At 41.8% G+C, this 15,023-nt stretch overlaps 1 protein-coding gene across 4 annotated transcripts in view; it reads left to right on the plus strand.

Moving 5' to 3' along the window:
* The first annotated feature begins 14,517 nt into the window (after nt 1-14,517).
* The window catches only part of ZC2HC1A (zinc finger C2HC-type containing 1A), a 33,571-nt gene continuing 33,065 nt past the window's right edge, over nt 14,518-15,023 (plus strand). For all 4 annotated transcript variants that reach the window (XM_015855868.2, XM_015855869.2, XM_015855870.2 and 1 more), the window contains exon 1: nt 14,518-14,647. In XM_015855868.2, coding sequence (XP_015711354.2) covers nt 14,533-14,647 — 115 coding nt within the window. In that variant the 5' untranslated portion in view covers nt 14,518-14,532. The remainder of the gene's footprint in view (nt 14,648-15,023) is intronic.

Genomic DNA, 15,023 nt, shown 5'->3' on the forward strand with positions numbered 1-15,023 from the left:
CATCAGACCAGGCTGCCCACAGCCACATCCATCTGTGCTCAGTATGTTCTACAAAAGCAACACATTTTTTTTAAGGGCTTTGAAGGACTGGACACTAAATGACTTGCAATGCAGTGGCTGTTGATAAGCACACAGAAAATACTCCTCAATACATATCAATGTACTGGGCCGGGAAAATAAATAAATCCTGGAAGATATAATGAAAGCAGAACCCAAAAAGGGCACCCATCTGAGCAGTCATGCAAGGGGCTAAAAAAAGCACTTTGATATCCTTGGTAAGAGGCATCTGGAGCCTGCTCACTGCAGCATCCTTATTATTATTGCACATAACAACCACTGCCACTTACAAGCCTCCAGAAGTAATGGGCAGCTACAGGCAGCTACAAGGCTCTGCTTTTAAACCTTCAGAGGTAATGGGTAGGAACTTGAAAGTGGAAAGGGTCGTGAGAACAGTAGCATATTTCACATGAAATTTCCCTGCATTTCTATGGCAGAAGGGGGAGGAAGATGTATGTCATCTTGAAACAGATTTCCTTTCCATTTTCCACCATATTCTTTTCTATTTTTAGACCTGAATGGGGCTGCGAGGCTAATTCAACACAAAACTATCATAACTAATTAGATCAGTGGTGGTTCTGGGGACTGAACACAGTATTTAGCATTCAATATAGCTGCATATAATCTAGTATGTTTTTATCAAAATATATTTTATACATATTAATAGGCTGATTCTCTTTTCTTTCTCTGGCTACCTACCCTACATTGCCATTTCTCTCTGCCGTTCCCAGAACCTTCAGAACTGTGTCTTTCTCTCTTCTCCCTGTGGCTTATTTAGAACACTGTAAGAAACACGAAACATCAAAATGGTTTGTTGTGCTGTAAATTGGCTTCTATTTTCAGTAACTTCTTTTCACACAGAATCACAGAATTGTAGGGGTTGGAAGGGACCTTTAGAGATCATCGAGTCCAACCCCCCTGCCAAAGCAGGTCCCTATACCAGGTCGCACAGGTAGGCGTCCAGGTGGGTCTTGAATATCTGGTAGGTTGTGATGCTCCAGTTGATGTTTCCAGAGCAATCTGTGATACAGTGTTGTATTACACTTTTTCTTTACCTGAAAACCACAGATCCTGTCCCAGCATCTTCCTTGATGGAGAATTACAAAGGCAGGTCTATAATTACTTCACTATTTTTTTCATTTTCTTTAAGGCCCAGAAGTCCACGAACTATTGAAATACCTCAAAGTTCTATTCTTTTTTTACAGTTCATGTCACATGTAAATCTGTATTACAATTTCATACGTCCCTTAATGTAAAAGATTTCTCTTGGGCTCAGAGATCTCCCGCTCACTTGAATCTCTAAACAAGGGGAGGGAAAGCCATAGTTTCCTTTCTTGAATATATTGTAGGGTAACTATGTTGAGTTTGTTCTGCCAATTTCTGAAGACTTTCAATACATTGAGTTTGAGACACTGGCTTAATGCTTAAAACACTAGCCAGTTTTGGCCTATTTTAGTTAAGAAATTAAAAAGGCTTTCTCATACACCCACTACAATCACATGGCAATTCAGTCATTATTTTTTCAATTTCAGCAATAGGAAAAGCAGAACTCATTAACACTTAACCAGTACAGGCAGGCTGAGGTTATTTCTGTCTTCATTCAAATAAATAAACTGCTTAATTCAAAGGTGTATGTTTGATGACTTCTCTATTATGGAGATGTAATGGCAAGCTGGCGTGTACAATGTGACAAAGATATTGCAGATAAATTACAGGAAAGTAAGTAATTTTGTCTTAAAAGCTTTTGTGTTGTAGTTTGACAGCTTAGGCTTTGAAATCTGTGATTTCTATGAACCAGTCTGTCAGGCTGCACCAGTAGGAAGTACAAATGCACTCTACATTAAGTGAAGGTGTAGCATAGGCCTTGAAGCTTACACGTGGAAAAATGAAAGTTAACCTTTCCTTCCAGTCTTAAAGCTTCGACCCCAAAGGTAACATCAAAGGCTCAGAATAAATCCTCTACTTTGCAGAGGCTTTGAATCTCCATCATCTGCTTTCTGAGCAAGAAACTATTCTGGCACTTCCAAGCCCTCCTTTTAAAGATTTCCCCCCCCTGCAAAACAAAGAACTGAAAGGCCTTGCCTTCTCCCAGGTGAGTGCCTTAACCACTGGATTACCTGACAATGGGTCCAAAACTACACTGGTACTTTTCTTCAAGGAAAAAGAAGTAAAAAGAGCTGCTTGGATGAACTCATCTTCAAAGGAAAGTATTCAAAGGGATTTATATGCTTAATATGAGTAGTTAAATCAGAGAACAGAAAGGTAGCCCCAAACCAAAGGGAGAGATACACATCCCGGACAAGCAGGCCTGAAGCACCCCTTGTGCTGTTCTCTGTGAGATCACGGAGCTCAGCCCTCAGCATGGCTTCTATCGGCACTACTTTTGTGTACAAAGTCCACAGTTACTCTGGGCATTGTCAGAGGACAGAGTTGCCATAGCTGTGTCCTCCCTGTAAACAGAGACAAACATTTATGAACTCTTCAGATCTCAAAGGAGAGATAATAAACCACTACTGATCAGAAGCATAATTTTCTCTCCAACAATTACAATAACAAGAAACTCACAGAGTATAACTATCCAACCAACCCCAGAGTCATCTAGAAGCAAATTTCATGCTAGCATTAATATTCCAGGATGATTTTAGGAAAGGCCACTGAAGACCAGCTGCTTTTGAAACTTTTAGTTATCTTCCCTATCCTAGGTTATCTTTTCCAAAATAAACATGCATTTTCATGTATGGTGTTCCTAGCTCACGCTAAACCCAGAAACATCTTCTATCAAGACAAACATACAACTGGAGGAACAAAATGTTGGAAATTTTTATTAAGACAGAGGGAAAAAAATCTATGGAATCACTAGTTATTTCTTTCCCAAGCCAGCAAGTTGCTTCTATAGTATTCTGAACAAATACTTAGCCAAGACTTTCTTCTAAATAAAGATCCATTCTCCCATAAGAATACAGACTTCAAAGAGACAGGAAAAAAAAGTAACAGAGCTTATAAAGCTGACTGTGTTTAAAGGACAGGTGTGTGTGGTATGCATACAAATAGGAGCATACGTATGCAACAATACCATGAAGCTATGACTATTGATAGTGATACTGATGAAGTTGGACGTTGACATTGACTGGTCATTTTAGGAAAAAGGAGAATCACAAGTGGGAATTTTCCTTGGCTCCATCTCTTTACAATACTTTGTCCTTGAGTAGGCGTAGGACTGCTGGGGCAAATTCAGCTTTCCCTTCCTAGGATGTAATTCCAAAGTAATAGTCCTGAAGCAAATATTACAGAGTTGACAGTAGGGATCAACCTTACCCTATTATTTCTGCATCAAGCCCATGCTGTAAATCAGCTTCATATTTTAACAAGATTCAGATCTCTGTATAGATGTACACTTCTAGGGAGCCCTCACTGTATAATTGCTACTTCACGTGGGGGAAGGTTGTGTGTGTCAAACAATGGAATGGTGTTCCCTTTGTGCAAAATGTCTTTACTCCAAATATACCTCTTCAGCAGAATGGTGCAAAAAGATATTTCAGAACTCAGTTCTGTACACAAACATATAACTATATCAGTATTTTTTTGCAGAGTGGCAGCCATATGGCAGAACCTCAAAATAGCACATTGTTCTTAGAGTTTAGAAGACCAAGCAAGTCTTATAGCAATATGACAAGGGGGAATGGTATCAAAATAAAAGAGGGGAAATTAGATGAGATTTTAGGAGGAAATTCTTTACTCAGAGATTGGTGAGGCACTGGCCCAGGATGCCCAGAGAAGCTGTCAGTGTCCCAAACCTGGAGGAGTCCAAGGCCAAGCTGGATGGGGCCCTGGACAACCTGAGCTGGTGGGTGGCAGCCCTGCCTGTGGCAGGGGGTTGGAACTGGGTGGTCCTTAAGGTCCCTTCCAACCCAAGCTGTTCTATGATGATTCTTGCTACAACTAATAATCAACTTGGTATCATACTATTATACTTCAGTATATTAAATGATAATTATTGTTACTGTTACAACTACTAATCAATAATTACAATTATCATTTAATATGCTGAGGTATATCTTTTTTCCATGTTAATTAGATTAATTAATCTAATAGACTTTCTCATAAAATTCTCAGCTGAATAGGAACATTGAGTTATCTCCAGAAGGGAAAAAAATACGTCATTGTATGCGTTTAATATATGGTAAGTAATTAAATTAATGTAAGGGTATGTATCAGCAACAGACATCTACGTGCCTCCAAGTTTTATCCTTACAACAGACTCACCCTGATGACTAACAGGTCCATGAAACTGAGTGATGCCACCTCTCTACTTCACCTTCACTGCTGTTTTTTTTTTTAGTGAGAAGAATAAAGTAGAAGGTCTTGTATACTAATTCCTCTACCAGAGACAATGTGATTTCTATTCATATCTTCTAAGGTCAAGTGCTGTCTTCAGTACATCTGATTTTATTATCATCCAGAAGAGAGGCTTTTCAGACCACAGAGGGAAGGGGAAGCAGCAGAGGGGAGGGGAGGGGAGGAAAAATGAAAGATGAGTAGAATTTGCATTGAAGGGTGTGCATACATCATTTCAAGAGTTATATGTAGATGCCTGAATTCATATTGCAAATAAAAACACCGAGCTCCTGCAAATTCTTGCACAAAGTAGAATACTGCCTGCTGATCTACATCCAGGTTACATATCCCCATAGATATCCATCTGTCATTATAGCATCCATATAGGTACATGACAGGCATCTCAGCCCTCAGCAAGCATATTAACTGAATGCCACACACTCAAGTATAGGATAAAATACACAAGAGATGACTGATTAAGATAATGGATGGTTAAGCACAGCAGATGGAAATGACTTTTAAGAATTTTGTGGAGGACTTACATAGAAACATAGGATTGAAAAAAGCTAAAGTAGTAGTTCAAATCCAAGGTCCAAGGATCAAGTTATTGGAAAATGTTTTTCTGGACTATCACTAGAACAGATATGGAGTCTGAATGTAGGGAAATCTATTCACTCAAAAGACGCTGTATCTCTGACATGGAAATGCTAGTGCAAGTTGTCCAGACCCTGCCCCGGACTTGTTTGATACAAGGCATCAAACCTGGAGATGCCTTGGTACTGTAGGGCTGGCAAGTAGGTAGGATGTACCTACACTTAAGTATGGGCTGAAGGATAAACTCAGCAGGTGTGCAGACTGCTGACTTGTAAGAACACCAACAGGACTCGTTCTACAATGACTAATCCACCATGCCCTAAGCAAAATTCCAAGTATGTCTAAATGTACTGCACACAGTTTGAAATGGAATTAATGATACAATTATCTGAAGTACAAATAGCCTTAGCTTCCAAAGCCTGGCCAGACAGCCACCACGTATCCCAACCACATGTGGCGCTTTTACATCTGACACTGGACAGACACAAGAAGTTGGGTACTTTGAGGTGTAATTTCACAGTGGCACTTCACACAAGTGAAGATTAGAGGAATTTTGTCCTGCCAATTTTACCTTATCCATATGTTATATATATATTTATTTTTCGGTAAAAATAATTGAATCGTGTTTAAAATCAACAAATTCCTTAAAAATGACGTGAAAGTGGTATAAGAATAAAAACAAAAACAATCCAGCCGACCATACTTCGGTCACTGAAGGATTTATAATCCACATGTAAGGTTGCTTTCTCAAAATCTTCAGTTCCTCAGATTAAATGACTGTCAAACGCACTTTATTTATATTTATTTTACAAGTATCCAGCTTTTTCTACGCAAACAGTAAGGTGATTATGATGCCAGGACACAGAACGGGTGTCACGGAAAACAGTCTCACAACTCATAATTCTGCATGTGACATTTTGTGTGATTTTCCTTCCCCTTTCCAAGTCTTACACTGCTAGCTTCAGTAACAGTTGTGATAAAAGAATCTCCTTAGCTGCAGGCCACTGTTGTTGTAACAAATAGCTTCTACATCCAAATACTTTTCTTAGGCTGAATACTTTAGAGACCCCCATGTCCCATAGTGTCCCCATAGAAACTCCAATGCCCCCAGTTACCCCCAATGATCCCAATACCCCCCAGTGTCCAGCTTACCTCATCAGCTTACTTCAGTGTGTCTTACAGCATAGGCAAAAAACAGGAATCTTCAGTTGATTTCAGTTTCAAGACCATTATTTGTAGCTCTCTTAAATCAGTATGAAATTTCATATTTATCCAGACAGACTGAAACATTGAGCTAGGTGCAATAAAATACTCACCCATGAATCAATTAACCAAAGATTTTTGCAATTGCAAATCGTACAGTTTGATCAAATGACAAAAAGTACTTAGGAAAATAATATGATAATTATTTTCTGTTGGCGTGAGTCCCTTTGGTTACTGATCTTTATGACTAAAATTGAAGTATGCCACAGACAAGTTGTTGGATGAAATCAATCCAATACCACCAATAGTGTGGGACTGTCACCCAAAATGGCATTTGGGTTAGATGAAATTCAGCATACTTTTAGACTATTGGTTTTAAGTTTTTCTTTCTTTGCCTAAGTGCTGTGTAAAAATATTTTGTTTTAAGAAGAATTTTTACAACCAAGTCTGTGAATACACATGACCAAATAGAATTCAAAATGTGTAAATTTAGGCACATAGCACAAGGTGCTAAGCTGTGGCACTGCATAAACTGTCTGTAGGTTTTTGTCTAAGAATAGAAGAATCATGAGATCACATTCTGAGACAGAAAACTGCAAGAAGTACCCAGAGGACAGAAAAGCCTTTAAACTCATATCAAACCCTATTAAACTCATATCAAATGACTTTATTAAATCAGCTCTATAGTATTGTTCTGCTTCTAGGTAATCTCTGTTTTGGCTTGTGCCATGCCTTAGAAAACAAGACCATGTCCTAAAACAAACTCAGATGTGGCAGTGTGTTGGAAATAAAACACAAATGCTGCAGGAGATTTACCAGAAGTCAGTGTCTGGCTTATATATCCTGTGCTCCGATTTTCCTACTCATTTTCTAAGAACTACCCTGCTAGTAGAGCTGTGAAAACTAAAAAACACCCCAACATGGTGTTTGTTATATAGGTTGCAAATGCCAATTTATATAGCAATAAGTAAACAGTGGAACTACCGCAGTCTGTAAAACTTCAGCTGCCTCTCTAGTGAGACTTTTATAGAAGTGGTTATACACAAAAAGGGGGTATATCATGTCATTATAAAGTTCAACATGAAAATGTAGAGACTAGAATGTTATGTTCAATGCCTACATCTGGAATTACTGCAGTTTGAGCCATGGCACTTGCAAACCAAAAACGGCTCCTCCAGGTAGAAAGGTGCAGCTGGGGAAGTGAGGGAGTGAGCTGCAATGTGAGCTGGGGGTCAGCCTCTTCTCTCGTGTCATTAGTGATAGGACTAGAGGGAATGGTTTCAAGCTGCGGTAGGGGAGATTCAGGCTGGACATTAGGAAATATCACTTCTCAGAAAGGGTGGTCAGGCACTGGAATGGACTGCCCAGGGAGGTGGTGGAGTCACCGACCCTGGGGATGTTCAAGGAATAACTGGATGTTGTGTTGAGGGACATGGTTTAATGGGAGCTATTAGTAATAGGTGAATGGTTGGACTGGATGATGTTTTAGGTCTTTTCCAACCTTGGTGATTCTATGATTCTATTATTCTGTTTAACAGGAGAAAATATAAGCAAATATGTAAAACATAAGCACTGTGAAAGTAAAGAACTTAAAGAACCTCGTGTTTCTTCAGTTCTGAAGCATGGACTTTACAATTCCAGCTTTACAGACACCACAAGCAGACCTTAGGTGGAAGAAAGCTGTTATCAGATAGCAAGAGGACACTGACTCCATGTCCTGAACCACAACTCTGAACACCAAGGTTTTGGTCTCACTCTCATCTGGAGCTCTGCTTTCTCCTTTCTGCTCTAATGGCACTCTCAGGAGTAGGCAAAGGTTGACAGGAGAGCATGTCCAACGGAAGCACATTTTGGGAAACCTATTTCTTCAAAACTTCCCGCTGTTCAAACAGTTCAGCACTTTCCACTGCTGTTACTTAGGTACAGTCTCTAAATATTAATATACCTGGAAGAGCAAAGTGTCAGGATTTCTTGGAAGCACAAGGAAGAACACCCAACATTTCATATTTTAGCCAGACTGAGAAGCAAGAAATGGGAATGTCTACTTTCCTCATTTTGGTCCTTCTGGTTTTAAAATGGCTGCTACAAAGCCATGAAAGGATTTGAGCTCATTAAAAATACAAACTTAGTCCTATGGGATTTGTGTAATGGATTTGGTAACGTTTCCTATAACATTTTAGAGGCAGCACAGCCCAATCAATCCTACACACAGGACTGTATCTTAAGTTCTTTGTTTTTCATGCTTCAGGATTGAAAAAAGATGGAGCATTTTAACAAGGAAGGGCTATGTCCTTAAAATAAGAGATCAGAAAGGATATGTGTTGTCAGAGTTAAGAGATGAGAAACCTGCAGGCTTTTTGCTGGCTACCCATTCTGGTTTTGATGCAGCCACCCTGCCTGTGATGGCACAGTTCATGTAATCACACAGGGAACCATAAAGATAAGCAGATCAGATGAGGGCCAAATATCATTTACCCAGCCCTGACTAGATAAACTCCCAACCCACTTGAGTACAGCAGCACTTGGACCAGCACAAGGAAGAGGTCAGAAAGAAGAGCTGAGAAATGGTGGTTATAAGAGGAAAGCTGGGTTCAGTGGTTGCAATGGTTTAAAGATTAAGAAGGTAAAGCACTACTCCAGCAACAGAGTGTCTGATAGAAAAACAAACAAACAAACAAAAACCAAAACAACTTTTATTTTGTTGTTTATTGTCCAATTGAAAAATCATATACTCAGATACTAAGTCACAATCCCTGGACTCCTCCTCTAGCTTGACAAAACATATCTAACAGCATGGCATGCTAGAATTTAAACTAGCGTGTTTATCGTTTTATTGGTGTTTTGGGCATTATTACGTCTCCTTTGCTCTAACACAGCCAGTTTGGGCTCAGCATTATACACTAAGCAATTCATGTTTGAGCTTTTCACAAGCAAAATCTGTTCACTCAGGTACAGCTCAACACTGTTCTTTGTGGCCTCTGGTCTTGTTCCATTTAAACTGGGAGTCTCACAGCAAAACTATAATGTGTACTGAAAAAGAAAAGCAAAAAGCTAGGCTGCTAAAAAGATTGATAGGAAAATCACGACACACCAGGCCTGAATATAAATCAGGTCTATAACCCACAAAAGAAGAACAAAAGACACTCTTATAGTCATTCAACTGAGGAATTATTTCAGTAGGAAAGTAATCATTCTTGTCTGTAGTCCTCAATTAGTGTTAATTGTAAGAAAAAACTTATTAGGAATATTTAAATTTTAAACTCCCCCTGTGCAAGCATATCTGAATTCCCAGTAGCTAGTATTAGTGCAAAGTGTATTAATTAAAATGCCACTCAGGGAAATCCTACTTTATCCAATGTTCATTATTAAGATGAAAGATAGAGAACAGGTTTTGATTTTCTATAAAGATCTTAGTCATTATGACAAGGATTTAAACGGTGGAGGGAAGCATTTGAAATGTTAATGGAATTCTGATCATTTTACAAGACTTAGACCTTTTGTGATTCTTCTGACTCGAATGAAGGTTTCGCACAGGTTTGCAAAGATCTAGGACAACGCATTACCAAATTCTGGATCCCAGAACTCTTTAGTCACTTTCTAAAGTAACTAATGATTTTTGAATTCTTCAGTTTAGATGATCTTCTATATTAAAATATGCATATATATTTATTCCACAAGTCCTGCTGGCCTGCCTAAACAATTTAAAAGTTTACGGTCTATTTCATGGAGCCTTCTTTACCTTGGGTAACTGCTGGCCAAGTGAATAAGGGTAAGAGTCACATTCCCATTGCATTTTACTAAATTTATTGTGATCAATATGCGCCTTTGAGATCATCATAATCCAATTATCTCTATCATACAAGAAGTTGCATGATAAGTAGGGAAATAGGGCTTGCACACAAGAAAGAGCTGGAGTTCCTTGAGCACTATGCACAAGGAAAGTGGCAATCTCACATACAGTAACATACTTGGGACTTGTGTATATGGTTCTCTAGTTCTTCCACAACAGGAAGGACTCAGCAGGCTATAACAGAAAGATTTGGATTTTGAAATTCAGGACCATTTCAAACCTCAGACCAAAATTCCAAGTCTATTGTCACTTTAGAAAACGTTGCCTAATGCAACCAAAGACTAAGCTGTAACTTGTTTCTATGCCCACCGTTGGTGGGGTAGTTGGGCCTTCATAATTTGTCACAAGATCAGAACTTCTCCTCCCCGACAGGTGGCCCCTCTTTTACTCCAGCTAAAACTGAGAAGCTCTATTGAAAATACAGCCTTCTGAGAGACACCTAAGCCTTTCTGGAAGCTGACTCTGAAGCTAAGAGGGTACCTTTATATTCCTGCCTGATGTTTGAGATGACTGCGGTGCAACTCCTCACCTCCTTTGGAATTCCACCTGGAATTTGGTCAGGTGTAGTTGTGTCTATGCCAGTGTTTACATTTCAACTCTTCTAATAATAGGTGAGTGGGGAAAATGTGACCACTGCACTTAGGGCCATGTTTCCTTCTTCCTTCTCAGAGATACCAAAGAAACTGAACTGAAAGTGTTCAGACTGTGTTACTGTCTAGAGGCAAAAATTCCTGTCATTGCTGCCCCTGCAAAACAGCTGATATGGAAAAGGAGCTAAATATAGACTGGGTGCCTACAAGCTTACAATAGCATAGCAAATGTAATCTAAGATTCATTAGTACAAATAGTCCCATCAGAGGTGAAGAACTCTAGGGGATACTGTAAGATTATCAGCGAGAGATAGTTAAAGATTCTGACTGCATGCTAAACGGTAGGAAAAACTTCTTTACTCTGAGGGTGACAGAGCACTGGAACAGTCTGCCCAGAGAAGTTGTGTAGTGCCCTTCTCTAGAGATACTCAAAACCCACTTGGATGTTTTCCTATGCAACCTTCTCTAGGGAACCTGCTTCAGCAGGAGCTTTGGACTCAATGATCTCTAGAGGTCCCTTCCAACCCCTATGATTCTCTGATTCTGTGATTCTGTTAAATATGAATTAATGCATATAATTTGGAAAGGAAATCCCAAATGTAACAGAAACGTCGCAGAATTGCTTTTGGAGAAGATAGTCTAGAGCAAAGCAGTATAAGTTTGGTTGCTTGTTTGTTGTTGTTGTTCCAATATGTAAATAAGATGAAATTATGAGTGTGGTATAGTAACAATGATAATAGAGTATATTTACAACAATTGAAAGACCCAGCATTGGTCATTCTTAAAGATATGCTGTCTGTGTGCACATTTGCACAACAGATGTTCATACACCAGCCACAGGAGACAGGAGGATCATTTAGCTTTGCTGCAGAACAGCCACTGTCCTACTAGCTTTGTAAGCCACCTCTTATGTCCTTCACTTCACAGATGAGTAATGAAATGAGACAGTCAGTGGTACCTCAGCAGAGCAAAACTAAGCAGCACATCTATTTAAGAGTACAGGATCCAGTCTGATGTAGGGTAGGATTTGACTACCCTAATGTGGGTGTTGTCTACTTCTGAGTTGGTCACCTGGCACTAATAACTCTTCACTTTGTAGTTAGTGAAGAGTTAGTAAGTCTAATTCTTCCCCTGGCTGGAGGTTAGGCTCTGATTCATCTCATCCTGAAATAGGCAGTGTGTTTGGAAAGGTTGATCTCACCTTTATCCCACAGAATGCATCATCTATGGAAACAAATTCCTATTGACTATAATGGGAAATCTGACAATTAGCACAGCTCACTGTGTTGCAGACCCTTAAAAGTGGGTGAGATTAATTTATCTTCTGCTCTGGTTTCTAATAAAAATTAACACAATTTTCAAAGAGAAGCAAGAAACCAAACCAAGCCAAATGATCTTCTAATACAAACTACTCACTGTGCTGCAAACACAGGATAAAAGTTGTGCTTATGGTTTCATTATAAAGGATTTGTCTGCTGAAAGATTAAATTATCCTCAGCCTCTGTTTATGAATTTTCAGTCCAAGTATGGAAATACCATAAAAGAAAGTCAACCTCTATTTGCTACCCTCATGGCTAGGTAAGCAGACAGCATTTGGCAGCTATAACAAACCTTGGCTCATTTAAGTTTCATGTCAAAGATTTAATGGACAGTTTGCAAAGGTTAGGACTCTGCAACATAGTGGCAAACAGCCTCCTTCTGCCAGGGCCTGTAATTTTACAACATGAGTGTCATGGTTTCATGATCTGTGGGCTCCACAGATCAAAGGCAAATTTGAAATGCATTTTCAGCATGGTTCTGAACTACCCAGAAACTCTGTATCTAGAGTTACCACACACCTTCAAAATATTTGACTCAGTGGATGATTTAAACATATACTTGTCATGGTTTACATGCTGAGTGTAGGGCATGCAGCACTTAGATCTATTTGTCCTATGCTAAGGCAATGCAGAGAGCATAGCATGCTCACAGTCTCAGGTCAAATTTCAGTTTTACTTACTTGTTTTGCTTTGAGTTACATTTTCAGTTGTACTATGATTGTAACAGTGATTCCATACACAAGGAAATAGAGATCAACTGGTTTATCTAGAAGAAACAGAGCCATGATTTCAAAGTGCACAGATAAGACAGAAATAATTTTGGTAAAATGTATTTTTGTTTACACTGAGAAATTTTATTAGCTGTTTGTGACCACCAAGACAAGTAAAGGAGCTTAAAAAGTAATCCTAAAAAGTAACTGAAAGGCTCTTGTTGCTATAACAATGAAGGTTTAACAGATCAAAAAGAGCTCTGGTAAACAGCACCACAAAAGCATAGTCACCAACAGTTTAGTGGTATTGTTTTCCTAAAACCAGGCCTTACTCAGGTGTGATCTTGTAGCATGAGAGACTCTCTGTGGATAAAGAACTGGTTGGAATACCACAGGCAGAGGGTTGTTGTCCCTGGATCTATGCCCAGATGGAAGTCAGTGATGAGTAGTGTCCCCCAGGGATCTGTCTTGGAACCAGTGCTCTTCAACATCTTTATCAATGACACAGGCGATGGCATTGGGTGCACCCTTTGTAAGCTTGCAGATGACACCAAACTGAGTAGTACAGTTGATAAGGGTGAAGGAAGGGATGCCAACCTGAGGGACCCTGACAAACTCAAAAGGTTCTAGTAAACCTAGAGAGGTTCAAAAAGGCTGAGTGCAAGATGTTGAACTTTGGTCCAGGCAATCCTAGATATGCATACAGACTGGGAGAAGAACTTAAGAGCAGCCCTGCTGAGAAGGACTTGTGTATCGTGGTTGATTGAAAACATAACATGAGTCAGCAGTGTGTGCTTGCAGCCTGGAAGGCCAACTGTATTCCAGGCTGCATCAAGGAGGGATGACTAGCAGGGGTAGAGAGTTGATTGTCCCACACTAGTCTGACCTTTGGAGGTTCCATATGGAGTACTGCATCCATTTCCAGGCTCTCAACATGTGAAACATGTAAAGAGATTCCAGAGAAGGGCCATGAGAAAGATCAGAGGGCTGGAGTACCTCTCCTACAAAGACAAGCTGAGGACTTGGGCTTGTCCAGTCTGGAGAAGACTCTGGGGAGATCTCATTACGGCCTTCCAATTCTTAAAGGTGTATTACACAGAATCACAGAATGACCTGGGTTGGAAGGGACCTCAAGGATCATGTAGTTCCAACCCCCCTGCCTGGCAGGGCCACCAAACATACACATTTACTAGATCAGGTTGCCCAGGGCCCCGTCCAACCTGGTCTTGAACACCTCCAAGGACGGGGCATCCACAACCTCCCTGGGCAGCCTGTTCCAGGGCCTAACCACTCTCCTAGTGAAGAACTTCCCCCTAACATCCAACCTAAATCTTCCCTCCTTCAACTTGGATCCATTTCCCCTAGTCCTGCTATTGTCAGCCCTTTCGAAGAGTTTACTCCCTTCCTGGGAGTAAGTTCCCTTCAGGTACTGAAAGGCTGCAATGAGGTCACCCCGCAACCTTCTCTTCTCCAAGCTGAACAAACCCAACTCCCTCAGCCTGTCCTCATAGGGGAGGTGCTCCAGCCCCCTGATCATTTTCATGGCCCTCCTCTGGACCCTTTCCAAAATCTCCATATCTTTTTTGTACTGAGGGCTCCACACCTGGACACAGTACTCCAGATGGGGCCTCACAAGAGCAGAGAGGGACAATCACCTCCCTATCCCTGCTGGCCACTCCTCTCCTGATGGAGCCCAGGATCCCATTTGCTTTCGGGGCTGCCAGAGCGCACTGCTGGCTCATGTTGAGTCTTTCGTCCATCAGGACCCCCAGGTCTTTCTCTGCCGAGCGGAAGGCAGCCACCCACCACACTCCCAGCCCCGCGGCTCGGCCCTGAGGGGCGGTGAGGTCCGTCCCTCCCGCTCCGCCCGCCCAATGGGAGCGGCGGATGTTAGCGGGCCGGGAGGTGGCGGCGTTGCCACAGCAGCGGCGGCGGATCGGGGCTGGGTTGGGCGCTGGTGGTCGGGACGCGCCATGGAAGGGCTGGAAGGTGAGGGGCAGCGGCGGGGGGCGGCCAGGAGGGTCCCTGCTCTCCAGTGGGAACCGCTCTGGGTGGGCAGCGCAGCGGCTTCGTCGTGCTGTGGGCGCGTCTGGGCGGCGGCGGCTGGAGCAGCGGGCCGGGCGCCGCCTTCCCCTCGCTCGGAGCCCCCGGGGCCGCCCGGCCTCGCCGCGTCGTAGTGCGGGGAGCGCCGCCGGGAGCGCTTCGGTGGTCGGCGAGCCGAGGGGAGAGGCTGCGGGTCCGGGCTGGCTGAGGGTGACGGCGGGCGGGGCCGCGCTTTGTCCCCGGCTCCGCTTCGCTGCCGCAGCCCGGCGGGCGGGCTGGGCGGTTCCGCCGCCCGCTTGGTGCTCGGGGCCCGGGGACTCTT

Source organism: Coturnix japonica, chromosome 2 (genome assembly GCF_001577835.2).
Source record: "Coturnix japonica isolate 7356 chromosome 2, Coturnix japonica 2.1, whole genome shotgun sequence".
NCBI classification, from domain to species: domain Eukaryota; kingdom Metazoa; phylum Chordata; class Aves; order Galliformes; family Phasianidae; genus Coturnix; species Coturnix japonica.